This window comes from Achroia grisella, unplaced genomic scaffold (assembly GCF_030625045.1).
Source record: "Achroia grisella isolate CSIRO2021 unplaced genomic scaffold, CSIRO_AGI_Agris_v1 utg352, whole genome shotgun sequence".
NCBI classification, from domain to species: domain Eukaryota; kingdom Metazoa; phylum Arthropoda; class Insecta; order Lepidoptera; family Pyralidae; genus Achroia; species Achroia grisella.
Window position 1 is genome coordinate 793,264 of NW_026712812.1, and position 26,844 is coordinate 820,107.

Here is a 26,844-nt window from a genome sequence, read left to right on the forward strand (position 1 = left end):
GCCAGTCGTTAGTGACGCACTGCCAGTGAGCAGTCCACTGCGTCTGCGCACTTTATTTCTGTAAACAAAGAATTAACACTCGCGAATATTGACTGTGTTTTATATAAAAAAATGGCGAAACTATTGAGTAAAGAACTCCCGGATATTGAGGTGAGTACTGAGTGTCCACTTATTCATAATTGTAATCAGCAGTTTTAATTTTGTATCAGTGTCAATGTCATTTATTTGTGGTTATTCTCTTCTCTAATTTAACATTTAGTGCTGTTGCAATAAGGCTGTAATTATATTAAAAATTAATTGAATGAAACATTAAGGAGAGAGGAGCGATATTTGTTTATATCATTTAGCGATTTTTAAAAACTAATTTCATTTTTATTTTTGCTAGTACAATACGAAATCCTGAAACAAGTTAATACAAGTTAAACCTTTTTTTTTATATGACGTGTACGTTGAGGCTTCAAGATTATTCACAAAGTTTCATCGAAATTAGTTCAGCCGTTCAGTCGTCAAAGTCAAGGATTAGAATAAACACTTTTATATTCCTTATATTCGTAGATAAAAACAATTGCAATAATAATTAGAAAGGTACCACTACCTTGTAACTCTATCCAATACCTAAAATCTAATAAGATATAAATGGTTATTCGTAATCGTGGTATTAACACGAAATGCAGGTAAAGGTAAATGGATATCTTAAGTAAATAAATTATATAAAAAGATATTTTGAACTTTATGTACTAAAATGACAAGAGCTAGTAAATGTTAGGGAAACCCATATCAATATGGATACCCAAAGTAAGGGTCATAACAAAGAAGATATCTAAGTACTACGTGTTGTTTTTAAACTAGTTAACTAGTTGATTGACGGTTCCGCTTACGCTCTTAGTTTGTTATACAAATAAGTGTATAACAAACAAATTGTTACGTTAAATTTAAGTAAAGATACATAGATAAAGAAAGACGTAATAGATGCCTATCTTTACAGTTTCCCTATGCGATACTTTACGTTCCGATAACTGTATATAGGCTGTCATTACATGCCAGGGTGGAATGGTAAGTAGGTGGTTGTTGGTGGATAAAAATCCCACACACCACCAAGCCGTCTTAGTAGCCGGTGGAGTGTCGGTCTTGTGAAGATTTTCCACACGTTAAAAAGGCTGGTATAATCTGGTATTAATTACTTATTTATAGATTTCAACCTTATTAATGTTATAAATGTGAAGGTGTGTCTGTTCGCCTTATGACGAAAAAACGGCCGAACGATTGTTAACGAAATTTAACGTGAAGATAGATTCTGTCATGAGGCTGTTTTTTATTTCAAAAAAGTAGATGAAGTCATCAGTAATAACCAATTCATTCTTTTTTACAGAATCTGTTAAGATTGAACCCAACAGTGAAACAATATTCAAATGTGGTGCCATCTGCGCATACGAAAAAGAACAAGCAACACTGGAAGAGGAATACAGATAGAAAATGTACAGTAAGTAAAATAACAATAGATACCTGTATCGTGTGTATTCCTGGCCAATATATATACAAGTGTTTGCACTTTCAAATGTAATATTTATATATACCTTTAATATTTATATGTACAATTAATTCCTTCAAATAGATATCTTTTTCTAGCGATAAATTCGTTGAAATGATTATTAATAAAATCGGAGTATCTCGTTAAAATAAATAAATATTATAATATTTTTATGAGGTTTGTAGTCTTTACATATTAGTATAAAATTAAGTCCGCTGTCTGTTCGCTTAGATCTTTTAACTACGTAACGGATTTTAATGCAGTAGTAAGCAGTAGATAGAGTAATTGAACGTTTATATGTATAAGGTACACACGTACGGAGCCGGGGCGCGTAGCTAGTAATATATATAGTTCTAAGAATACAATACATACCCACATCTTCCCTGGAAAATATCTTGGTTAAGTCTTAGCGATTTAGCTACAATGGGCTAATTGACCTGATTTGATCCTTCATTAGTGCCACCAGCATATACCATTAGCGCTGGTGGGTGCACTATCGGATAAATGATCATGATGGTTTCCAGGGGGAACCGCGTGGTCAATCTGATAAGGTACATTGGTAGCAATGCGATCATCAGTCCACATTTCTAAGAATTCTTCCCTCCCAATATTTCAAGGTTAGCAATCCTGACCACGTAATATCACCGGTTACGCCTTTAATAAGACATTGTACTGGGTATATTATTATCTATGATAATATCAGTGGCAATCCGTGAGGAAGTAGCCATTATTATTGCTAAAAGTTGCATATAGATGGCGTGATTGGTATCGATGGAATTCTTCATAGTTTTGCAAACGTTTTAAAAAACAAGACTGTTTACAAAAATGTTTAATCAATTTTTAAAAAGTTATATATACATGTTAAAATGAAATAATGCGTTTAGAAAAGTAATTTTCATATATTTACTCATTTTGTTATTTTCCAGTACTTAATTAATTTAATCAGTGCTAATACGGGGCTCAATGTTTTCAAAATGCTTTCATAGATGGCATTGTTGTCATTTGTATCGGCCTAATTAAATGTCTTTTTTATATTTTCCAATAATAAGCACTTAATATATCATTATTGTAAATTAAACATATAAAAAAATTTTAAGTAAATTAAAAATAGCCGAACAAGCAAGTAATACTATTTCCAATAATACTTATGTATGAAGTGTTGTCATATTAAAAATAAATACATGTATTATCGATTTTTTTGAATAATCGATAACAGGATTTTATTACAGCGCATTATTCGATGATGCTTTTAATGAGTCGTTGTGAACAGTAAATTTTCATTATTTTATATTATAGCAGTGTTCCGTTTCAAAGAACGGAATATAGTAGTACATTATTAGTGTCGTTGGTTATTTACATTTGTACTAAAAATCGATTACATAATAATTTAAAATATCGAGTACGAATCGTAGTTGTCTTTGAATACTGGCAAGATTAAAATAGTATTAAAAAAAAAGAGAGAAATCGACCCTAACTCGAATACCATAAAGTTGATTTTCCTTTCTCATTAATATCATAGCAGTTTGTTTTTAACTTGCGTATGACTCTGTGGTATGATGTTTAACGTGTATTGTTATTGTACGGTGCATACATTTCAAAAATTATATTTTAATGTAGGTTCATACATTTCTTTCATACATTTCATACATGTCAAAAATTATCTTTTAATGTAGGTACATACATTTCTTTCATACATCAAAGATATTATTATTGTAGATATCGAAAGTTATGTATACAAGTAATTCTGAATATTATCAAGTTCAAAATAAGCACACATTACTGGCTTAGATAATAGAGTAATATTACTTGTAATAAAAACATTTGTGACACCCATATGTATACATATTACATAGTAAGTACTTACGCCCGTGCCGTGAGACTCATCTAAGCGTACAGCGCATGCGCGTCGTGCGGTAACCGCACCGACGGACCAATAGGAGCGCGCCTCTCGCGCATCCAGAAAGTTCGCGACTAATGGACGGTATAGTAGTAAAGCAATGAGTGTTCCAGTGACATCATTATAATATTTTCTCGTTAAGTTTTATTGTAATATACATAATTTCGTACTAAGTAACGTGTTCCCCCGTTACACATTTCTAACGTGTAACGGGTGTGAAAGCGAGACAAACAGACAGAGTTACTTTAGCATTTATAATATTTGTAAGAATATCGCTATTAAAAATAGTGGTTGGTGAAAGACGGGCCAAAATTTAGGCGTGTATTTATAACATTATAAATAAATAAAAAATTGTCCATAATACAAAAAAAAAAATTTCAGGGTAGGCCACCCCTATGACTTAGGGGTATAAAAAATAGATAACAACCCTACCTCAGACCTAGCAAGTATACATATCAAATTTCATCAAAATGTGGGAGAAATATGGCAACTAACACTGTGATACGAAGTTTATATATAAGATATAGCGGAATTCTCATTAGGGAAAAGAGGGGTACATCGTAGAATACATGAGGTATATACCAGTAAATTCATTGTAGCTAAAACCAGTCTCTTACACATAACGATTGAAATAAAAAATCATATAGCCCGATGTTGATACGTACGAGTATAAACGTATCAAAAGCGGGCTATACGTATAGCGCAGACGCGTTACAACATATCTTCGTCGAGAGAAAAAAATAGGTATGGAATGTAGAATAAACTATAACATAATATATACATTGGCACATAAGCCATATCTGCAGGGTATCGGCTAACGATATTATACCTACACATTTACATTGAATCTTGAATCGTCCCTAATGAGGTACACGATACAGTTACCTACATATCTTGTATATACCTATCTTTGCAAAACAGATGTCATGTAGACTGAATTGACTGCCATCTATTTTCATGCTTTGTTACTAAGCACCCACTAGTAATCCGAACTGCTTCAGATCTAGCGACATCTAGCGGCTACGGTGGCGAAATAAAATAGCCCGAAGAATAGCCCGAGTTAGGAAGGAACCATTTTCTTGTATGGGATGGGGTATCTGTATGTAATATTATGTTATCTGTGATAATATCGAGGACAAATGTGATCGGGCGGATACACAGTAAAAACTTTGTTCTAATATATTGATGTAGTATAGTGTCAGTAGAAGCCACGCCTCAATATAAATAGGATGGCCAATTCGAATAATGAATTTATCCAGATTTCTTTTTTTTCGACACGTACAAAGTAGATACTAGCGTTTAAAATCAAGACACCTCAATCGTTAGTCTACTAAAGTAGACTTTGTAAAAAGTCTCTGCATAGGCCTATTTTAGCTGCCAAGCTTCTTGATTTTTAAGATGTATTTCGATTTATAGGTTAGATAGAGAAAGCAGTGAAGTTGCAGAATATGGATGCAAATCATATTAGATCTCCGAAATGGCATGCATGATTGGTATCAGAGCAGTTACATTATGACGTGGTATTCTTTATGCCAATCGTGTATATAGGCGACGGGTACCACTTACCATCAGGTGGACCGTCAGATTGTTTACCATTCAAATTACAAAAAAAAACACGGACGGAAACGGAATTGCCGATCTCAGACATAAATAGGTTTTGATGATGCTGACACGTGTTGTTTGACTAAACGTTCTACACTATGTACATCCTATTACTAGACCTACCGTCTGCCTAGACCTTATACTGTATGAATCCGATCTCATTAGTCACAGAAAACAATTAAAAACGACTTAAGTGTTACATAGGTATTTTATAAGCATACTCGCATTTTTTGTACTTATACGTAGAAAAATAAAAAATATCGATTTTATACAGATTATGTTCATAAATTTCTTAAATATTATGTTTTATTATTCAAACTTGTGTTAACAGACAGACTCATATTCTAGATATCTTCTCCCGATTTATCATTTATCATAGGATTCCTTTTACCGGAATTTATGTGGGCATAGGGGGATTTATCATAGTATTAGTCTACATACTATTTTCTGTTTCAGACATGTCCCACGTTGACCAACAATTTCGATGATATAAAACACACGACGTTATCAGAACGAGGTGCCTTGAAGGAGGCGGCGAGATGCCTCAAGTGTGCCGATGCTCCATGCCAGAAGTCATGTCCAACGCAGATCGACGTCAAGAGCTTTATAACTAGCATTGCTAACAGGGTGAGTTCTTCTAAACGGTTTGAATTAGCAAACAAGACGTCCCAAAATAATACCTTACAAACACGAAATTCACTACTAACATCATACAGCGCTCGTTAATTACCATTCCAATTACATAAAAATCTGCCAAAAGTTTCGACATTTTGGCTAAAAATTATTCAGTAAATTCACACAGCACCATCATTAATCCCAAGGTGACCAAAATACTATGGTCCGTGACAGCTCATAGAAATACTTATATTTTTTTATTAATACATTCATAATATACATAGAAATTATTTAGACCAACACAAATAATTATACTCATAAATCCAAATGTTTATATCGTGTCAGGATTGAACCCACAACTATCAGAACAGTTAATAAAAACATAATAGATACTGTTTTATAATACATTGGAGTAGGTAGTAACACATTTTTGATGCAAATTGAGATATAATTACTTCATTTGTATCTACTTGTATAGACGAGATGTCCTTGGTGCTGTTAATGTATGTAGGCGACGTTTGCCGCTTTCCATATGGTAAGCTGGCGGCTTGGCTGTCATTTCTTAAATAACCTGAATGTGAATGGTTTTTATAATAAAAATTTATTATTTACAGAACTACTATGGAGCAGCAAAAGCCATTTTATCGGACAATCCTCTGGGTCTTACGTGTGGTATGGTGTGCCCTACTAGCGACCTCTGTGTCGGGGGCTGCAACCTTCACGCCAGCGAAGAGGGTGCTATCAATATTGGTGGCCTGCAGCATTTTGCTGTCGAAGTAAGGATAATTGATAACTTGTATCAGTATAGCGGCACTGATTTGTTGGGTTTCCACAATTGTATACATTAATGTACATATACGATTGTTATCTCAGATGAAGTACTTGGTCAGAGATATTGCCAACTGTCAACATCGTGGTGAATATATGTATCGCTGTATTTCTATGATAAATCCAACGTTAAATTAGTCATAAATTTTGAATCAAAATAAAATTTGTTTAGTGTTCTTATCACCAGAAAGTCAGGTGGAAGTATCTTTTTTTGCGTATCGGTTAGATTCCAACACGCGAATCGTAGTTGTATTAAATTAATAATAAAATATTTTTCAGACATTCATGAAGATGGGAATTCCGCAAACCTTGGACCCTAATATGAAAGCGTTGCCAAAAGGCGGAGACCAGAAGATAGCGTTAATAGGAGGCGGTCCAGCCAGCATCAGTTGTGCTTGCTTCTTAGCAAGACTTGGATATAAGGACATTACTATTTATGAAAAAGAGAAGTACATTGGCGGGCTAAGGTAATAGTTTCAAACAAATCGATAGTACCACATGTAGTATTTAAAAAAATATTAAACAATTGATATATGCTCAAATATACATAAATATATACTGAAACATTACAGTAATTGAGTACAATAAATACAAATGTTTGTAGTTTTTTTTCATATGGATGATTATAGAATGGTGCACACGCCAACGGTGCGCTAACAGTTTATGCTAGCCCAGTGTAGGATGATAAGATGAGTTTGAGGTCATCGATGTGGTTCCCCATCGAAGGAACCCGACATGGTACATTGTTAGCAATGGGATTACTCTATATTAATAACAATCTCCTTCCTAACTAACGGTAAACTTGCTCTATCTCAAGTTGAATCCGTGTGTTAAACTGCTAGACCTCAAAGGTCATCATGTTATGGTTACTTTATATTACAGTTCGTCAGAGATACCACAATATCGTCTCCCATTCGACGTGGTGCAATTTGAGGTGGAACTAGTGAAAAATCTTGGAGTAAAATTTGTGACAGGCAGGAAACTGTCAACGAAAGATATTACAGTTGATGTGAGTTGCCTTTTTATTGTATGTCTATTCTTAAAACACTTAAAAACAAACAAAAAGCTTTTTAAATATTTTATACCCAAATATATTAACTAGATGAAGACATGAATCAAGCCGCCGCGTACTTGTTCCATCAGAATTTTATTATTTTAATGGACTAATGCAAAAATATTGTCAGAATAACTGGCGAAACGAAGAGCTCAGACAATGACACTATTTATTTTTTAACTGTATAGATTAAGCTACCAGCGAAGTCAATAAATATAATGGTCAAGGAGTGTCTGTTTTTGTGTAGCTATATAGTTCGACCTGAAATCTGGAGACTTTTAAAGAAATTCCGAGCCCTGAACGATCATTTTGTTTGGAATGCGACTTCTAAATCTCTTATCTTGTGATTTTTTTTAGTTTCGGACATCATGCAATGAAATGAAATACTTTTTTATTAAAAACATCTTTTCAGAATCTACTAAACAACGGTACCGCACTAGTATTTCTTGGTATCGGCTTACCAGAACCCAATAGTGTTCCGATATTTAAGGGGTTAACGCAAGAAATGGGTTTTTACACCAGCAAAGATTTCTTGCCATTGGTATCTAGAGGCAGCAAAAAAGGTTAGTAATTTTTTTCATTACAAGCATTAGCGTTCAGTACCTAACTATTAAATTAGCTAACCAATACTAACCAAGTCTTTTGATTCTGTCAGGTGAATTAAGAAAGTGAGTAGATATTTAATTTGTCTGTATCTACAATCTCTCCTGCGATGTCTTTGATATTGATAATATATTTTATTAAAAAGTCTTAGTTTTATCGTAATTTTATACAGGATAAAACATTTTCTTATTGTTGAAAATTAATGTACTGCTTTTTGAAGTAACCTAGTCGCATTCATTTTGTATTGCTACACACATGATTATATTTCTGAGTCATCATTCATATTTGTTATTTCTGTTTTCTTAGCTTTTTTCTTAATAAATATTAAGTATGTATTTTTTAATATTTTTAGGAATGTGTGCATGTAAGTCATCGCTACCTGAATTACATGGCAATGTGATCGTTCTGGGTGCCGGAGATACAGCATTCGACTGTGCGACATCGGCCCTCCGATGCGGTGCGAGACGTGTCTATGTTGTTTTCAGAAAAGGTTTCAATAATATTAGGGCAGTACCTGAAGAGGTAAGATACCTAATCGAATGTATTTGAATATAGTCAATACTAAAAACTTACCAATTAACTCCTACGGTAATGGTAATTGAAGTAAATTGGAGTGACAATACAGTTGGCTCGTCCCGTATTAAAGTAACGCATGCTTCTAAAAACGTATGTCGAAAGTAAACTGCTAGAGACTACGTTGGGTACGTGGCACTACCTAGTAGTTGAGAATGCGTGCGGAGTACCTATACAGTTCAGGCAAATTTGTACTCTAAAATTTCCCATAATATAATTAACAGCATAAATTAATTTTATTGGTTCATTAAAATTATCAATTATGTACTTAAGTATATGGTTATGTATTGGCAGGTCGATCTGGCAAAAGAAGAAAAATGTGAATTTATACCGTTCATGTCGCCTCAGGAAGTCATAGTGAAAGACGGTGCTGTAAGTATCGACATAATCTAAAATTAACTATCTACAATTAATAATTATACTACGGAGCAGGCAATTAAAATATCATAGTATATGTCCTTTTCCTAAGAAGATTATAAGTTGCGTGAGGTTGCGTTATATTGCTATACGAATATCTTTGTTCAAACTGTCTTTTAAGCACATTGAAATAGTATTATCTTTATTTAAATGCCTATTTATGGAAACAAGTAGAAATGTTAAGAAATCTATGTTGCATTTCTGAGTAGAAGTTATAAATGGAAAGAATCCAATTTTCAAATTACCTAACGGACAATACACAGAATAGTACACTTATCTGTTCTGTGGGCAATATCATAAAGATTTTATAAATAGTAGCAATAAAATAAATCAGAAATAGTGATAAGCGTTATACCTATCTATTTCTTTGCGATTACAGATCGCTGCATTAAAAATGTGTCGCACTGAGCAACTAGATAACGGCGATTGGATAGAGGACCCTGAACAAATTATGCAGCTGAAAGCTAACTTCATTATCTCAGCGTTTGGCTCCGGACTTTATGATAGCGATGGTAATATAGAATATATGTTAATTAATTTATACACATACACAAAATTATTTGCTCAGGCAATCATCCACTTTTCACCAATCATTGAAATGGAATAAGTTATATATTTTAAGTCGGTAAGCTTCATAGTTAAACGCTTGGATTTCCAAAGTTCCTATGTATATTATGGTCAATAAGAACTATTTAATTCTTCAAAATCAACCACACAGTGAACACCACCCACACTTTCATAAAGATTTATTAATTTAAATATATCCAACCAACTACCGAAAGGAGAGAGGTTTTCAATTCGCTTATTTATGGACGCCATATCTTAAATAAAACTTTTGTAATAAATACATGGTATTGAGTATCTAACTCAACCTTCCTCATGAATCAATCTATCTATTGTCGAAAACTGCATTAAAATCCGATGCGTAATTTAAAAGATATAAGAGAACAGCAGCGGCGACGTTGTTTTATACGACATAAAGATTTTTCTTAAGGATTTCATTATTGTTTAAAAAACGGAACTAATCTTTTATTGCAGTTTTTTATAATCACAGCCGGAACCCGATTTTCATTTATAGAAATAATATTTTTAAATTTTCATTCGTACTTGCAGTAAAAGAGGCTATGTCAAGCGTAGCCCTTAACCGTTGGGGACTGCCTGAGGTGGATAATATCACAATGCAAAGCACTAGCAACCCTCGCGTGTTCATTGGCGGAGATTTGGCCGGGGTAGCAGAGACCACTGTTGAGTCGGTCAACGATGGCAAGACTGCTGCTTGGTACATGCACTGTTATATACAAGTTAGTATCTAATTTATTTATTTATATTTCGACAATCGACAACTTTGGGGTCTAGCGGTTTAGCACACTGCTTTACTTCCGATGGTCGCGAATTAGATTCCTCGTACGGTTCAAACTTTTGTATTCAAGAGTGTGATTGTTTGTATTGGTCTGTGTTTTCTATATATATTATGTATATATTTAAAAAATGAATTTTTGTATTAGTCGTCTAGTATCCATAACACAAGCTGTGCTTTGTTTGAGACTAGATGGCGCAGTGTGAATTGTCCAGGGATATTATTGTGTACTATTATTTACCTACACTCTTTAAGTATTATTAAACATTTTTTGCAACATCTGATTTATGTATAGGAGGAGGTATACCAAATGGGTTTCTTGCCAGTTTCCAAGGGCCTAGCAAGAATTTGAACTAGTACGTAACAAGATCCCAAATATCGTGAATTCGAATCTTGTCAACACAAATAACTGTGTCAATATATATTTTCTATTAAATCTATTGGATTTGTGTGATATAGCAAACTAAACGGTGACTTAAAATAATATATATTTTAAGTTTAGTTTATTGCGCTAGGCAACGATTACTGAGCCAAATGTGGGCATGTCAACTATTGCATTCACTACAATCTGAAGTTCCCTATTTGGAATAGCAGTCGTGAGAGTATTTAGCAATTATCATTCCTTTCAGGGACTGCCATTCAATTCACCAATCGAGCTACCGAAGTTCCACTGTCCCATCGACGATGTGGATCTATCTGTGGAAGTGTGCGGGATCAAGTTTGAGAACCCATTTGGATTGGCTAGCGCCCCACCAACTACCAGCTCCGCAATGATACGTCGCGGTTTCGAGCAAGGATGGGGCTTTGCCGTCACTAAAACATTTGGTCTAGATAAGGTAGGTCTATCGCAAAAGTATTAAGGTTGCAAATCACTTACCCCTCTTTATACAAAATGTGACACTGAAAATTTTCTACAATAACTAACTAAACTCGATGAAATTTTGTCCATAGAATGAGGCAAGCAATATCAATTTTACACACTAGTCAGATTTTCTTTAAACAAGAATTACACCTAACTGAAAAGCTCTATTTCCTTTATTATATAAGAACTATCTTTAGCTCATTCAAAAAGAGTATTAAAAATGTGTAATGAGTAATGTCTATTGTAATAATAGAGCCGAGTAAAGCGATATATAAATATTTACCGCAAAATATCGATTGAAAGTGTTGCTCTTGCGATTGGATAAGTGGACAGCTTTCTGAATCGAGATAGAACGATACTAATCAATACATTGTAATTTTATAGCTTGAACATACTCCCCTTAAAAATAAATCGGTTACGACTCTTATCGGAGTCCAACAATAGTCGTAAGAACAGAGGTTGACTAACACTTTATTAACACAAAAAAACTGCAATCAATGCAACATTTTTATAACCTGATACCAATATAGATCAGGATACCTCAGGACTCAGGATATAATCTGAATTTTTTATTAAGGCAAATAATATGCTTTGTATTTGGCTAAAAGCTAAATTATACAAATATAAGCAGTGTATGTTCACTATAAATAATAATTTGAAAAGTAGAGGGAAGATGTGATGCTTATTCTTTATCCATCTCCATTACTTTCCACAGGATTTAGTAACGAATGTGTCCCCGCGAATAGTCCGCGGGGTGACCTCCGGCGAGAACTACGGCCCCGGTCAGGGTTCATTCCTCAACATCGAGCTCATCTCCGAGAAGTGTGAAGCCTACTGGTGTCAGAGCGTTGCCGAATTGAAACGGGACTTTCCGAATAAAGTATGTATCTCTCTAATTAACTGTTCAAAAATTTTAAAATACAAATTACGTACGTATGTCTTATCTTTTCACAAATAAAGTATTTTGTTTAATTCTGCTACTATAAGCATATGTAAGATCACAAACGTATATGGCGTATGAACACGTGATACCTTGGCGTCACAAATTCCTTCTGTGGTGTCCATAGTGTTGTTTATGTCTATAGGCGACGATTTCTACTCTCTATCAAAGGCAATCAACTTGTTTACCATACCACCACTTTTACATAAAATATAATTATTTATTCCAATGCACATTAATATGTAGAATGATCGTATTATAGGTAGTCATAGCGTCAATAATGTGTTCGTACAACAAAGAAGATTGGACAGAGTTGGCTCAGAAGGCCGAAGCAGCCGGCGCTGATGCTCTCGAATTGAACTTGTCGTGTCCGCACGGAATGGGAGAATCTGGAATGGGCTTAGCTTGCGGACAGGTAAATTGAAACATAAAATAATAAATTATTTAAATTAATACTAACAATCCGCAACATGTAATTTTTTTTTAATTCATAATACCCGTGATACCGTAGCTATATGTAACTTTATCCATTAAGAATAATAAATCACCAACAATGACATTTGTCCATTTATCACCTAATCATGAACAATAAGGCTGCGTTCTGTTAGAATAGATGGAACTATTTCTTAGAAATATTACTGGATACAAGAGCTTCTCACCCAAAATCTATAATATAGGTATGTATACTTTATTTCTCTTTTATTAATAAATAAATATCAATTCACACAGCGCCACTTCGGTCAGAATTACGTAGGTACTAGACTTGTAAGAAATATGTATCTATTAGATTTAAAATTTATTCATGAATGGGCATCGAAGCTGCATCAGCAATCATGCGAAACCATTACACCACCACCGAGATTTCGTAATGTAACTTATATTATTTTTAGGATCCTGTTTTAGTAAAAGGCATATCCCAGTGGGTGCGCGAGGCCATCAAGATACCATTCTTTGTGAAACTCACGCCTAACATCACTGAAATAGTTACCATAGCAATTGCTGCTTACGAAGGTAAGAATATAAGAAATACGTAGGAATATCTAATGCTAATTTCTGTTCAATCAAATTATGTATCTGCATTTGTTTTAGAATGCAATAGGAATAGAAATTATCTTTATTCAAATAAACTTAATATAAGCTACTTATACTATACTTTTGAAGTCATATTTTTATTTATTCTACCACTCATTCGGAACTCACACCCATCACAACACAGCGCCGGCCAATCTCGAGCTAAGCAGAGATTGTATTAGATGAAAACACACTTTAATATATATTTTTTGTAAGCACAAACAATTTTAATGAGAATAGACCAATAAGATCAGTCATAATCATGAACTAATAGCCATTGTAGGAGAATCAAACTATATATAGGTAACAAATGGTTTTGATTAATTTCAGGAGGAGCTAGCGGGGTGTCAGCTATAAATACGGTGTCGGGGTTAATGACCGTTAAACCTGACGGAATACCGTGGCCGGCTGTGGGTGAGTACAAAACGTCATTAAAATATTTCCTTACCTTCTGTCCCAATAATGTAACCAATTTCCTCCCAATTTTGAGATACAACCGATTGTTTATATTATATTTTTGTTTGTAATTGAGAAACAAAAAATCTTGTCCAATTTAAAATGCCTCCAAAATCCCCAGTAATAGAGGTAGTCGGGGTAGTAGTGTAGTGACCCCATACTTTCAATGGTGTATCTTACTAATAAACGCGAAAATTTTTTAGCATGGATGGACTCTTTCACGCATAAACTACTAAACAGATTTTGATGAACTTTTACAGTACTGGAGCTTATACACCAGAACAACATATAGAGCCTATAATTGAAAAATATATGTAAATTGGTCGAAATATAATGATAAATGTCAAGTGTGTCGCAGACAAAGTTGCGCGGGTCATATAGTATCATAATATTATGGTATAAAAAAATTGACGTTATCAGGAGTGGAGAAACATACAACGTACGGCGGCGTGTCGGGGAACGCGACGCGTCCGATGGGGCTCCGCGCCGTGTCCGCTATAGCCAACAAACTGCCCGGCTTCCCAATACTTGGTATTGGCGGTATAGACTCTGCAGATTCAGCACTACAGTTCATTATGTGCGGCGCGCCTGTTGTTCAGGTGAGGACAATATACATAGAATAATGAAATTAATTGTATCTGCAGATAACAGGAAGAAAGCATAGATACCTAACAATCTTTCTTTTCTGTGATAATAATAAATTATTTTAAAGGTACATTTTATTACATGATTATGTCTATAAAATGTTTAGACCTATACATACATAAGTTAAGAGAAAAAATTGTAACCCAGTAATAGGTACCTACTCATCTCCTGTTGTTTATTATTGACAAATTAGCAGTTAACGGCACTTCTTTCTTCTTCTTTAATAAATAAAAATCTAATATAAAAGCAGCTTATGTTATCAAAACATAATTTGTATTTATGTTCAATGGCAGATCTGCAGTGCAGTACAGAACCAAGATTTCACCGTCGTGGAAGACTACATAACCGGACTGAAGGCGCTTCTGTATTTACGTTCCCTGGGGCTAGACAGTTGGAGTGGTCAGTCTCCGCCTACTTTCAAACACCAGAAGGGGAAACCGGTTCAAACGTTGTACGACGAAAATGGCAAGGTAACTTATTCAGTTGCTAGATGACCCGGCGAACTTCGTATCTATAATATATTTAATTACAACGTGATTGTCTACCGCCGCCCATAAGCACCTGCACCTGCACAGGAGAATATGCAAGTGCGTTGCCGGCCTTTTAAATAATAATAAGCTTTTTTCTTAAAGGTTTTAATATCGTATCGGTTCGGAAATAACATTGCGGAGATGTGATTCCATAATGGTTGTGTTCTCTTGGTATATTTAAATCGAACGAAGCTGGAAGCGAGTCTATCACCGTATTTTGATATAGTTTTGGATTGTTATCGGTGTCTCCATCACCGGACACAGAAAACTAGACTATGTGGAAATTTGAAGCTGAATAGTTTCGCACATGTATGCAACACTTTTTACATCGCAAAATATAATGTGTCACCGTGGAAAACTTTATGGACTATCCCGTGCTCCACATATCTGTAATTCTTATAGAGGGAAATTAATATTCACTTCAGGTTGTTTGACAGACACAGTAGTCTAGTATAAATAGTTACTAACAATAGTTTTTTTCTAGGTACTTGCACACTTCGGGCCTTACAACAAAAAGCGTGAAGAAAAGCTACATGAGATCAGGCTGAAAACAGACTTGTTAGGCGATAATAAAGTAGAAATTCAATCGAGTAATGGTATTAATGGAACAAACAACGGAACAAACTGTAAAGTGCCAAGTATTCAAGAGGTGCTTGGAAACGCGTTGCCTAGAGTCGGAACTTACAAGCATTTGGATAATACTAAACAAGTGGTTGCCCTGATCGATGATGTGAGTATAACCCTTTTTACCGTTATTTATATGCCAGATGACTTTTTTCTATCGTATGAACGTAAAAAAATATGTAGAACTACTATAGGTAGTCAAACTTCAATTACAATAAATACTGAGCGAATTAAATTCTTCTCTAAAAGTATTGCAAAATAAGTCACCCTTAACCTACCACACATAAGATAATACGGTAACCGTTTACCATCAGATGGGCCGTATGCTTGTTTGCCACCATCGTAGCATAAAAAAAGTGATTTTATTGTCGCCAGTAGGATTGTGGTTTAAAAATGTACCTAGGATTAGCCAGTAGGAATCAGGTGTCCCGCGCTCTGACTTCTATCTGAACACAACACAAAGAAGATATAGAACTAGTTTTAAAATAAAGTTACACCCTCCCCCATACGGTGGGCCATAAAAATTAACTTCAAATCAGACTACAATCGAAATCCAGAGTCCTTTGAAAGAATTTTGCTACAAGCCCAGCGTTGGCTTAATCCGAGCAATGGACGTATAGGTTGTTGTGTTTAATCATATAAGTTAATTGTCAAAAACTAGTAGTCTACAATTAACATATTTCTAATTGTATTAACTGTCTATATGATGAAATATTCTTTTGACACATAAATGTAGTAACATATTTTTTTTTGAAAATTTAAATATCAATTGAATCGCCTTTATTATATATATATTTTTCTTTATACTTTACAAAGATCTCGGTGAACTAGCGGTGTAGCACTCAACCTTACTTTCTAATGGCTGCAGTTCGATTTTTTACTATTTATAAAAGTAGTTTCTTACCTTAGGACTAGATGTAGTGTGACTTGATGAGGGTTATTTATTTTGTTTATTTACGGAGTAGACGCAGAGAACAACAGCTAAGTGGCTATATCTATTTTATACTCTTACTTAAATTCAAAATAAACGTTTTATTACAATTTACATTATCTAAGTAAGTACCTATTTTAACTTAAAAACAATTGTTTCATTCATAAAATCATGAGTGCGTTGTTGTTCCTCTTTTTTTCAAAGTATGATTGCCAATTAATGTTAACATACTAATATTACCGGTAGTGCCTGTAAATACTATGCTTATTTTCAGGATATGTGCATAAATTGTGGTAAATGCTACATGGCCTGCGCCGACTCTGGATATCAAGCTATTGAGTAAGTACTCTATAATAATATAAAAAATACTTTTTTTTTGCGTTATTCTGACTGCGAGAAAATGCCTTAAGGTGTTAAATCCACCATATGTACTTTTATATTTGTACATTAAAACTTTAATAATAAACTTAAACCAATAATTTATCTTACATAATATAGTTAATCTCGTTTCACGTATTTGCATACGATTATGTCTATTGTAGTCTTGGGATAGTTACCTACAATAATACTTTATTGTAATGTCCGCTAAGTACCATTTTTACATCCATGTTTTATAAGATAAGTATCTTGTATTGTAACAGTATTTAGACATTAGCAAGTATTGTGTGAAGTTAGTTGTGGTATTTACTTGTCTTTGTGCTAAGTGATGAATTATCAATAATCTTGTATTCAAACGACGACGAAACCTTGTGAAGTATTGATCTATACATAATACGTAAATAAATTCAATATAACATCAGTTTAAAAACCACTTATAATAACTCAATATTAACATTCGTTGCCGATGCTCACATACAAATCTTATGTAACGTTACTTCGTGTTAATATTGTAAATAAGTAGGTACTTACTAAACTATTGCGTTCTGAATCATGAGAAGTATTAAGATGCACTTGTTCATTATCCCCTACCCATATATATATTTTTATAAAATAAAAAATACATTTATATATTTTAAATATAAGTTTCTTTTTTATTTTATAAATGTAAGAATATTATGTGATACAAATTTTTGTGATAATAAATAAATACTCATATATAACGTTCAATAATAATAATATTTTATATTCATTGAATTTAATTATTATAAAAATATATATATACAATACAATTATCCTGTATGTCGGACAACGGGGATGACCCAAAATATCAGTCGTATATATATTATTATTATTATTCATATGACTAATTAGAACAAAAAGTCCCTTTTAATATATATTGTTATTTCTTTGTTTGGTTTATTATTACTAAATAATATAAATATATATACCTACGTCAAATTCACAATGATGCATTTTATACATATGTATTTATATGTACACAATATATATAAAAAAATATATTATAGTATAATATAAGATATTCGCAGCAATTTTTGTTTAATTCTGGCCGACAATAATATTAATAGTGTAATGTTATTAATTTTATTTCGGCCAGATTTAAACACACGACCTCTTGGGCGTAATTCAGTATGGTAAACCGCTATGCCAGGATGTCCTCATAACAAATTAGTAGCGAATAAATGTTATCGATTACAATAATAATCATTAGGAAGAAGTTAGTAAGGGTACATGGGACTGGCATGTACATTTAGTTTGTACAAAAGTGCCTACATTTAAAGAATAAAAAAGAAGGAGTCTTTAATAAAATACAACATAAAAGCGCTAAAAGCTCATAAAAAATACAGTCTTCTTAAGAGAAAGTTTAGCCGACAAACAAATCTAATATCAAAATTGTTATTGTAGATTTGATCCTGAGAATCACATTCCGCATGTAACAGACGACTGCACAGGATGCACGTTATGTTTGTCCGTATGTCCCATTATCGACTGCATTTCGTGAGTATCCATTTGATTTCTATTTTTTTTTTCATTATTACAATTTTGTGTAGTCCTGGCTACTGAACTATTTGACTAATTTTTACCTACTACAAAGTCGTGTCGCGAATTAGGGCATTTCTTGTTAGTAAATATATAGAGAGGCGTTTTGAAGTCGTTTGACAAAAAACCAAACTCATGTTAATTCGCCTTAAAGAATTTTAGATATAAATGACAAAATATATAGTTATATATAGGAATCGTTTTTAATAATATGGAGAGGTAAATTTTTATAAATATGTATACGACAATATGAGTAGAGGGAGTTTTAATACCCATGAAGATTTGTGTTATGACAGAGAAAAGTGGATATATTAATTACGAAATACTTGATATGAATTGGATGAAATTTTGTAATCTGTTCTTTATGTAATTTGAATGGCAATTCATCGTTAGTAGTAACGCCTATATACAAGAATAGCACCACGAACATTGCGTCATTATGTAACAGCCATTTATTTACTCTTTATGCCATGATACCGATCATGCATCCCCAATGTTACTGGAGCGAGAACACAACTATTATTTTAATAAAAACCAAATATTAGTAAAAATGTGTATTCTTCCCAAAAGGGCTCACAGCGAGAAGTAACAAAACAATCTATGATAGTCAAAAGTGACGTATAAAAAATAGATGTAAAAATATAAAGTTTATAAAAAGAATGATAGACAAGCTGCCAGCAACATCCCCCCGCAGGCGAGTTTTTATAAAGTCTATCTGGGAGATCTCCTTCATTAAGAACAAACACATACCATAGTATCAGTGAGGAAGGATATGATCTATCTACTATAATAAATACTTCTAATTTATATTTGTCAATATAATCCATGTTTGCAGGATGGTCCCGAAAAAGATACCTCACGTTATCAAAAGAGGTTTACGTTATGACGTTCTACAAGTATCGCCACTGGACGACATATGTTAACAGGATAGAATAACAAAACAAATGTAAGAATATATATGTATATTAATTATACAATAAAATATATTTTATTTTCCATTTATTACTTTGTATAACTCTTCTACCTTAAGTTTAGCCGACTTCCATGAAAATAGCCAAGTATTATGAGGATTTACCTGCAAAGTCAAGGCTGAAATTGGTTGAGGGCAGTTATAATGATCTTTGGTGACTATGTATTTATCTTCTTTTTTCTTTTCATGTAGCTTTCTACAAACAAAACATTCTAGTATCTCGGCAGTTTTTATTGCATCATTTTGATACGGTCTTTGTTGTAACTCTTGAAGAATTCTTTTGTTTGTTATTACACTTTTTGTTTTATGCTCTAAATGCTCCTCATACAATTCATCGTTATCCAATAGTAAGCGTATATACTCGTACATAGCTTTAGGCGTAGGATAATCCTTTATAAGTATCGCAGATTTATTATTAGGCAACCAATCTTGTATAGAAGGCGACCCAAAATATATTGGAACGGCACCCACTTTTATAGGGCGCCAAAATTTCTCCGTTAAGTAGTCTTCACAGACGCCATTCTCTATAGCAATTATGAACTTGTATCTCGCTATGAACTTAAGAAACTCTGGGTCATTTAAATTATTCAAATAATCGCTTTTAAATTTCTGAGGCATCGCCTTGTTATTTAGACAAGCGCCATACGAATCTACTTGTATGAACTTCATCAATTCTTTCACATAATCATCGCGTTCAGATGAAGTTTCGCAGTCAGATTGTAAGTACATAATAGGTGCTATATGTTCGAGATGACTGTTCTTTACCGATGTATTAAAATAGTACTTTGTGCTAGTTATATCATGAACAGAATCCAAATATTGTAGAGGGAATGGTACATTGCTGTAGCGGCTAAACGTAGCGGAGAAATTGAATAAATTTAACATTTCTTCATGCATAAATTCTTCAACGTTCCTTGGCGATTCTTCATGAAATAGAGCCCAAATTATATTGTCCTGTCGTCTAGGTAGAGGAAGATCGTCTAAATTTATAGTACTACCATAAAATAAATATCCATCCACGTTTTTAACGTTCAATTGCCTATCATTTATAATTGCACATTTTATATTATTATAACAAGTCTTAATTCCATTTTCATTAAAAAACCCATTTGTCCACCACACTATCACTGGAATTTCACCATCTCCCACATCAAACCTGTTTGACTCACTTCTCTGGCAGTACATGGATACTAGACATAATATACTGAACAAACCCCAACACCACCACAGTTTTAAAATGAATTTTCTAATTTTTTTTATAAACATCCTAATAATATCTTTGAAATAAACTAATATTTGTCTGCAGAAACATTGTCTGCTTCTCTTGACACCTTTAGCATACATGATGAAGTGCCGACTAATAATATTTATCGCAGGAAGCCTTATCAGTAGGCACTGAGTACTATTGTTACATATTTATCCTCTATAAAACCACAAACAAGTACTGTTGGGAACATATGTTTCTTAATGAACTATTGTCTCTGTATTAAAATGTCCAGCCTCTCTCCTTATGTATATAGTATAAATCCATGGCAAATGCTATGATTAAATCTATATAGAAAAGGCCATATATTGCACCATATACTTGAGCAGCAATTAGCAAATTTATAAATGCCATTGAAGAAAGTGCCAGTTCAATGATGAGGTAGTATAATTCTGCCTCACTTTGTACCTGGTCTACAAGATACAGCACCATGATAAGTGTGGACAGCATGAGAGTGGGCCCCGCGACCAGGCAATGAAACACATCCACTGGTTCCACAACATGAGGCACTATATTGAGGAGAAGTGCCACTACCTAAAAGTAAGATATGATTGCAAATGTACACTTAAACTATCTTTATTAATAGCACAAAATAAGCACACATTTGGGAGTCATTATAATTAATTCATATAATTTAATATTTAGCTTCACCTCAAATCTTATACATGAGTACTAACTATATCCAGCGGTGTTACCCTCTTGAATTCAATGACTATCCTGTCTTAATCTATAATATGATCTGTCTGTGTACCAAATTTCATTTGAATACATTCTATAATTGAATGACAGCCTCAGTGGTCTAGTGGTTTAGCACACCGCTTTACTATCCGATGGTTGTGGATTCAATTCCTTACACTGTACAAACATTTGTATTCATGAGTATGATTGTTTGTATCTATCTGGGTGTTTTCTATGTATAATATGTATTTATTTACAAAATAAAAAGGTATCCATGCATTTATATCAGTTGTCTAGTACCCATAACACATGCTCTGCTTAGCTTGGGACTAGATGGCACTGTGTGAATTGTCCTGATATTATTTAAAAAAAAAATTGCATGCATTAGTAACAACCATACACATATATTGTTATTGATTCCTACACTAGACTGGGCCTATCCTGCAAGTACCAGAGTAGTATTTCTATATTCAATGTACCTATAGTTCACATTAGGTCTTTATTCCTATATAATTATGTAGACACATGTATTTATGTAAGCAAAATTTTCTTTAAAAATAGAAATAGCTCAGTTATGACATCATTTATTGGTGCAGTTTTATAGGCCATAAGGAATATATAATATAAGGAACTTGTTAACTGTGTGCATTATATAATTCAGAAAATTATTAATTATATTTTTTCTAAATCAATAGTAATATGAACTCAGTGCTACATCTAGCATGAATGTTTCCGTTTCTCCAATGGAGTACATAAGGCAAATGAATTACTTTGTAATATTTCACTCATTCTCCATTCTCACTTTTTTGTGTAATCCATTATAGACTGCAGTAAGGCTGTCTAATGGGGTAAACAGAAAAGAGGAGTGCACAAGAACCTATAAGAGAGCCACATCCATTATTCTTATAATAATTGAATCCCTATCAGATACAGTGGTAGAGGTCCTTTGACAACCAGTACAATGTACTATAATGTACTACAATGTTTATAATGGGTATTAATACACTTTACCGACTAGTCAGCATAAAAGGTTTTACTATTAATAATAATAATTTGTTACAAAAAGCCACAATATTAAATACCTGTCTAATGACTAAAATATTTCTAACTTCCTTGGCGATAACATCCTCAAATTTTACAATAGCTTCCACATTTAGCTAAGGCCAGTGTGGGTGAGTATTACCTTCTTTAATAATAAATAAAAATAAAAAAGCCTTTATTGCTGTTGCAATAAAGCTATTGGTTAATAAAAAATATACTCCACTATAATATTTTGTATACAAATATTTGATATTATTATCTTAATAATCACAGTGTAAAATAGATACTAAGAACTATGATAAATATAATGTAATTGAGGACAAATATATATATTACTAATAATAAGATTTGACTGTGTTTATTCAGTAGCATACTTACATTTCTTAGAAGTAGAAACACTCGGTTTACTCATATGACAGTATATAATACCTACATAAATAACAAAATAACAGTATCTAGTCCAAACTAAGAAGAGCTTGTAGCATGGAGTAACATTGTTGCTTGTTTTAAGTACATAATTTATGGACAAATACTCAGATCAGTCAAATATACTAATAATACAAATTTAAACCCACAACCATCTGAAAGTGGCAGTGTTCTGAATTCCTAAAGTACAAAGAATGGACAGTCACATATTATTTTTAGTATCAACATCATTATCAATGGGTTTTAACATGTTTATCTTTTCAAGCTTTAGTCATATTTAAATACATTTATATAAGACAAGTAGATTGACTTATATTTGTTGTTGCTATCTACTACTATACTATCAAAATTCTATACTTATATGTCAAGGGTGTATAATATTTACTTTATTAAATATGGAATAATACAATTATGCTTTCTGTAGCAGTTTAATGCACTCATTCTGGATGTAATAATGCAAAGCCTCTTTCTTTTATCACATAATATGCGTCAATACACAGAGCAATGAGTAAATGACAATAAAATAATCCATAGAGTGCTCCTGTGGGATACTGTTTTAACATGAGGGCTCCACAGAGAGCAACTACATTTAAAGTAATCTGTATTATTAAATACAACTGTTCAGCTAGATCATGCACCTGGTCCACTAAGTATAATATGATAAACATTATGGACATAACCAGAGTGGGTGACACCGCCAGACAATGTATGATATCAGCTTCATTTAATGCAAACGGAATTATCATCAAAACCATAGATAAAACCTAAAAGTAAAAAGGGGAGGAGATTGTTAGTAACGGGAAGTAGTAGGGTCTCCATTGCTAATAATGTACCGTCAGATTAACTTTCACGATATGCACTCTAGATACCATCCTGGTTAATTCCTGGTGATTTCACCACGATAGATAGCGACCTGACTCATCCTTATTTTCTCATCCTCCACTGGTTGCCAGCATATACTGTTAGTATAGACCCAACAATGCTTATTGATCCATAAAAAAAATAAGAGTAACAATACCTATTGAATTGAACATTTTGCCTTTGGATACACTTATTTTTTCTTGACCACACAATATTTCTGCTTTCTGATTGATCGAGTGTTTAGATACAAATCCAGGCAATTCAAAACATATATTACATTAAAAATATAATTCAATTTCCAATTTTTAATAATAAGAATATTGAAAAAATAGTCTACCAAACAATGAACAGAAAAGTTTTAGTTTATAAACAAATAATGTGACACAGATCAATGTCAAAAAATGACAATAGACTTGGATTTTTTTTTATTTTACGGACTTTTATTTTTTCTTTGGCAAGAGGCTAGTATTGCCTATTATGCCACTAAAAACAGGAAACGAGACGGGATAATGGAAAGGAACGGGTTAAATTTTGAATATACTCGGAATTAGTGATCATGGGTTTTAAAGTTTAATGTTATTATGGGAAATAAAAGACGCAAGAGATTTATAAATTATAGGACTAGAATGAGCTAATAGGCATACAATGAATGAAGGAAAAGGAATTTCTAATGAGATGATTGACTCTATAAATGAAGAACGATCGTAAGAGGAGCAGGAAAACACAATATGATTTAGATCACCCACATCTTCTCCACATTCACAGATATTATTGTCTTTAATACGTAGTTTTGTTCAATGTTCCGAGCTGCAAACATGACCAATTAGCATACGAATCAAAACACAAGTTGATCTTTTATCAAGATGTAATTTGAAAATCCACGGTTTAAGAGGTATAAACGGTTGGACTAAACAGTACTGTTTCCCTTTAATTCTGCTACTTATTGTCCAATCTTGACTCCATGAGTCATGAAGACAAGACTTAGACAAGGCAGTTAGATCATGGCAAATGTTTTATATAAGGAAAAAAATCTCCAGATAATATAGCTTCATTCGCAAGCAAATCTGCTTTTTCGTTGCCCCGAATGCCACAGTGACCCGGAATCCAAACGAAAGATACAATATGTCCTTTGAGACGAATGCTATTCAACATATCTCGGATATAAAAAATTAGAGGATACTGTTTAGATGATTTGAATAGACATTTAATTAGAGCTTGAAGAGCACTTTTAGAGTCCGTAAATATAATAGTTTGCTTAAGATTAATTTTACGGACTTGCTGTAGTACGTAATAAAATTAAGTATTGCTATAGGTAATATTGCTAAATAAAAATTCTGTAACTTCATTTTCTAAGAAATTTACTCATAGATCTTCATATTCCAATATATAAATGACTAGCTGTTACTGTCAATCTGTACGTCCGTACAAACTGTACGTTCAGTTGTGAAGAGGTAAGAAACAGCCAGACTGATACACTTTCATATTCATAATATATTAATAAAGATTTTATTTTTTTATTTCATTGCCATCACAAACAATCATAAGGCCAATTTTGATAAAAAATTATGTATGGTATTAGGTTTTAAAAATTAGTTATATAAAGAGCTCAGTGATACATTTTTGTCGAGGTTTAAAACAGTCACCATACCTATAACACCAGTCACTATAGATAGACTATGCACACGTATAGATAGAGTTACAAACTAGTAATAATTTAAATTTTGTAATCTAAATTTCTGTTCTTTAAAATTAATTATTTTCATAGAATAAAAACAATTTTTAATGCAAACATTATTTTTATATTTAGATTAAATCTTTCGTTACAATTAAGCGCAACTGAATGTACAACCTCTCTCATTTGCTATAAGATATAAGTCGAGTGATAATGCTGTTAACAGTGCGAAATAAAGTATTCCATAGATTAACCATATCCATACCTTTACTATGTTTAATAGAAAACATTGAATGAATGCACCAAAAGTAAAGAGTATTTGAAAAAACAAATACATTTTCTCCATAAACAGTGGTACTTTTCTTCGTAAATATAGAATGATGAATAGTAAAGAAACTATTAATGTGGGACCGGTGGAAATACAATACATATGCCCTTGTGGTTTTGAAATTATTGACGGTAGTATTATTATTGTAAATGAGATACCCTATAATCAATAATACATATATAATGATTTATTAAAATAAAATTTATTTGGAATGGAGAAGGTAATATTTTTAACAGGTAAAGGTATTTTTTACATATAGAACTAGGAAATATTTTCTAGTATATTCGTAAATTTTAACTTCTCCATTTGATAAAAACATATAATACCTTTACTTACGAATTCGACCAATTTCATAATAAATATATTATATCTAATCAGTTCACCCCATTTTTTATCCACAGGAACAGAATCTGAACCAAAAAAATATATAGATATTAGATAGTTAGGCAATTATTAATGTACTAGACACATTGAAGTTGACAAACTGTTAAAAACAATAACAGAAGATTTATAATCAGGTTTGAAATTATTCACGAAATTTCAGTCTCTAAAATAAAAAGTAAAATTACAAATGAAATAAATCGTAAATGTCTTAAGACATTAAGATATATTGGTCCATCTTACCATTTATTATCATATCGGACATTGTTTATAACTTTTAATTAATCGACGTTAAATTCAAACAATCATTCTGTATATAAATAAGAAAGTATATATTATTTCTCTGTATATATATATTATTAATTCTCTCCACTGTATAATTGAATAAAAATGTAAAAATGTAAGAAACTAAAATAAAAGATTAGAAAAACGCAAATATATGTCAAATAATGAAGTTCCTGCTATTAAATGGTCAAAAAATAGGTGCTTTCTTCTGTTAATGGTAACTTATTATTATGGCAGAGGGCGCCATTATATTATAATGCAAACAGGGGAGTTGGTGACCAATAGGAAAATTATAAACGTTTAAGATTGACTTACTATAGACATTATATAGAATTTAAAATTCACCAGTAGTTATATGGTTCAAATTAAAGAATATTCTTCTTAATCTGAGGAGTCAGTTAGATTTTAATACGTTCCTCTATCGACATGAATCATTTATTTAAAAAAACCAATGATAATTTTCATTC

General features: G+C 32.7%; 2 protein-coding genes across 5 annotated transcripts; one reads left to right on the forward strand and one right to left on the reverse strand.

The window, feature by feature from the left end:
* Positions 1–19,473, forward strand: LOC131843854 (dihydropyrimidine dehydrogenase [NADP(+)]). Its single transcript, XM_059192615.1, has 22 exons — positions 1–150; positions 1,370–1,480; positions 5,484–5,654; positions 6,257–6,418; positions 6,750–6,937; positions 7,353–7,479; positions 7,937–8,087; positions 8,480–8,649; positions 8,995–9,072; positions 9,497–9,629; positions 10,231–10,418; positions 11,104–11,310; positions 12,052–12,216; positions 12,539–12,691; positions 13,167–13,287; positions 13,678–13,761; positions 14,224–14,402; positions 14,742–14,918; positions 15,463–15,708; positions 16,808–16,872; positions 18,337–18,429; positions 19,307–19,473. Exons 1-22 carry the CDS (start codon positions 112–114, stop codon positions 19,392–19,394), a joined length of 3,096 nt encoding a protein of 1,031 aa, XP_059048598.1. The 5' UTR covers positions 1–111; the 3' UTR covers positions 19,395–19,473.
* LOC131843852 (alpha-(1,3)-fucosyltransferase 10) lies at positions 19,379–26,506 on the reverse strand. Of its 4 annotated transcripts, none has more exons than XM_059192613.1 (3): positions 26,336–26,505; positions 26,048–26,121; positions 20,793–21,239 (listed from the first exon to the last, which is right to left on the reverse strand). In XM_059192613.1, the coding sequence occupies exons 1-3, from the start codon at positions 26,355–26,357 to the stop codon at positions 20,928–20,930; spliced, it is 408 nt and encodes a 135-aa protein (XP_059048596.1). In that variant the 5' UTR covers positions 26,358–26,505; the 3' UTR covers positions 20,793–20,927. The 4 variants fall into 4 exon arrangements, with proteins under 4 accessions (XP_059048593.1, XP_059048592.1, XP_059048596.1 ...); XM_059192612.1 differs by lacking the exon at positions 20,793–21,239 and adding an exon at positions 22,759–23,614 and having other exon boundaries at positions 26,336–26,506; XM_059192610.1 differs by lacking the exon at positions 26,336–26,505 and having other exon boundaries at positions 19,379–21,239; positions 26,048–26,108.
* Positions 26,507–26,844: the final 338 nt, after the last annotated feature.

Excerpts from the sequence above, each read along its gene's own strand:
- LOC131843852 (XM_059192610.1), bottom strand. The coding sequence starts at position 20,785 with ATGTATGCTAAAGGTGTCAAGAGAAGCAGACAATGTTTCTGCAGACAA.
- LOC131843854 (XM_059192615.1), top strand. The coding sequence starts at position 112 with ATGGCGAAACTATTGAGTAAAGAACTCCCGGATATTGAG. Across the intron at positions 9,630-10,230 it reads CGGACTTTATGATAGCGATG|TAAAAGAGGCTATGTCAAGC; the intron begins GTAATATAGAAT and ends TCGTACTTGCAG. Across the intron at positions 14,403-14,741 it reads GCGGCGCGCCTGTTGTTCAG|ATCTGCAGTGCAGTACAGAA; the intron begins GTGAGGACAATA and ends GTTCAATGGCAG.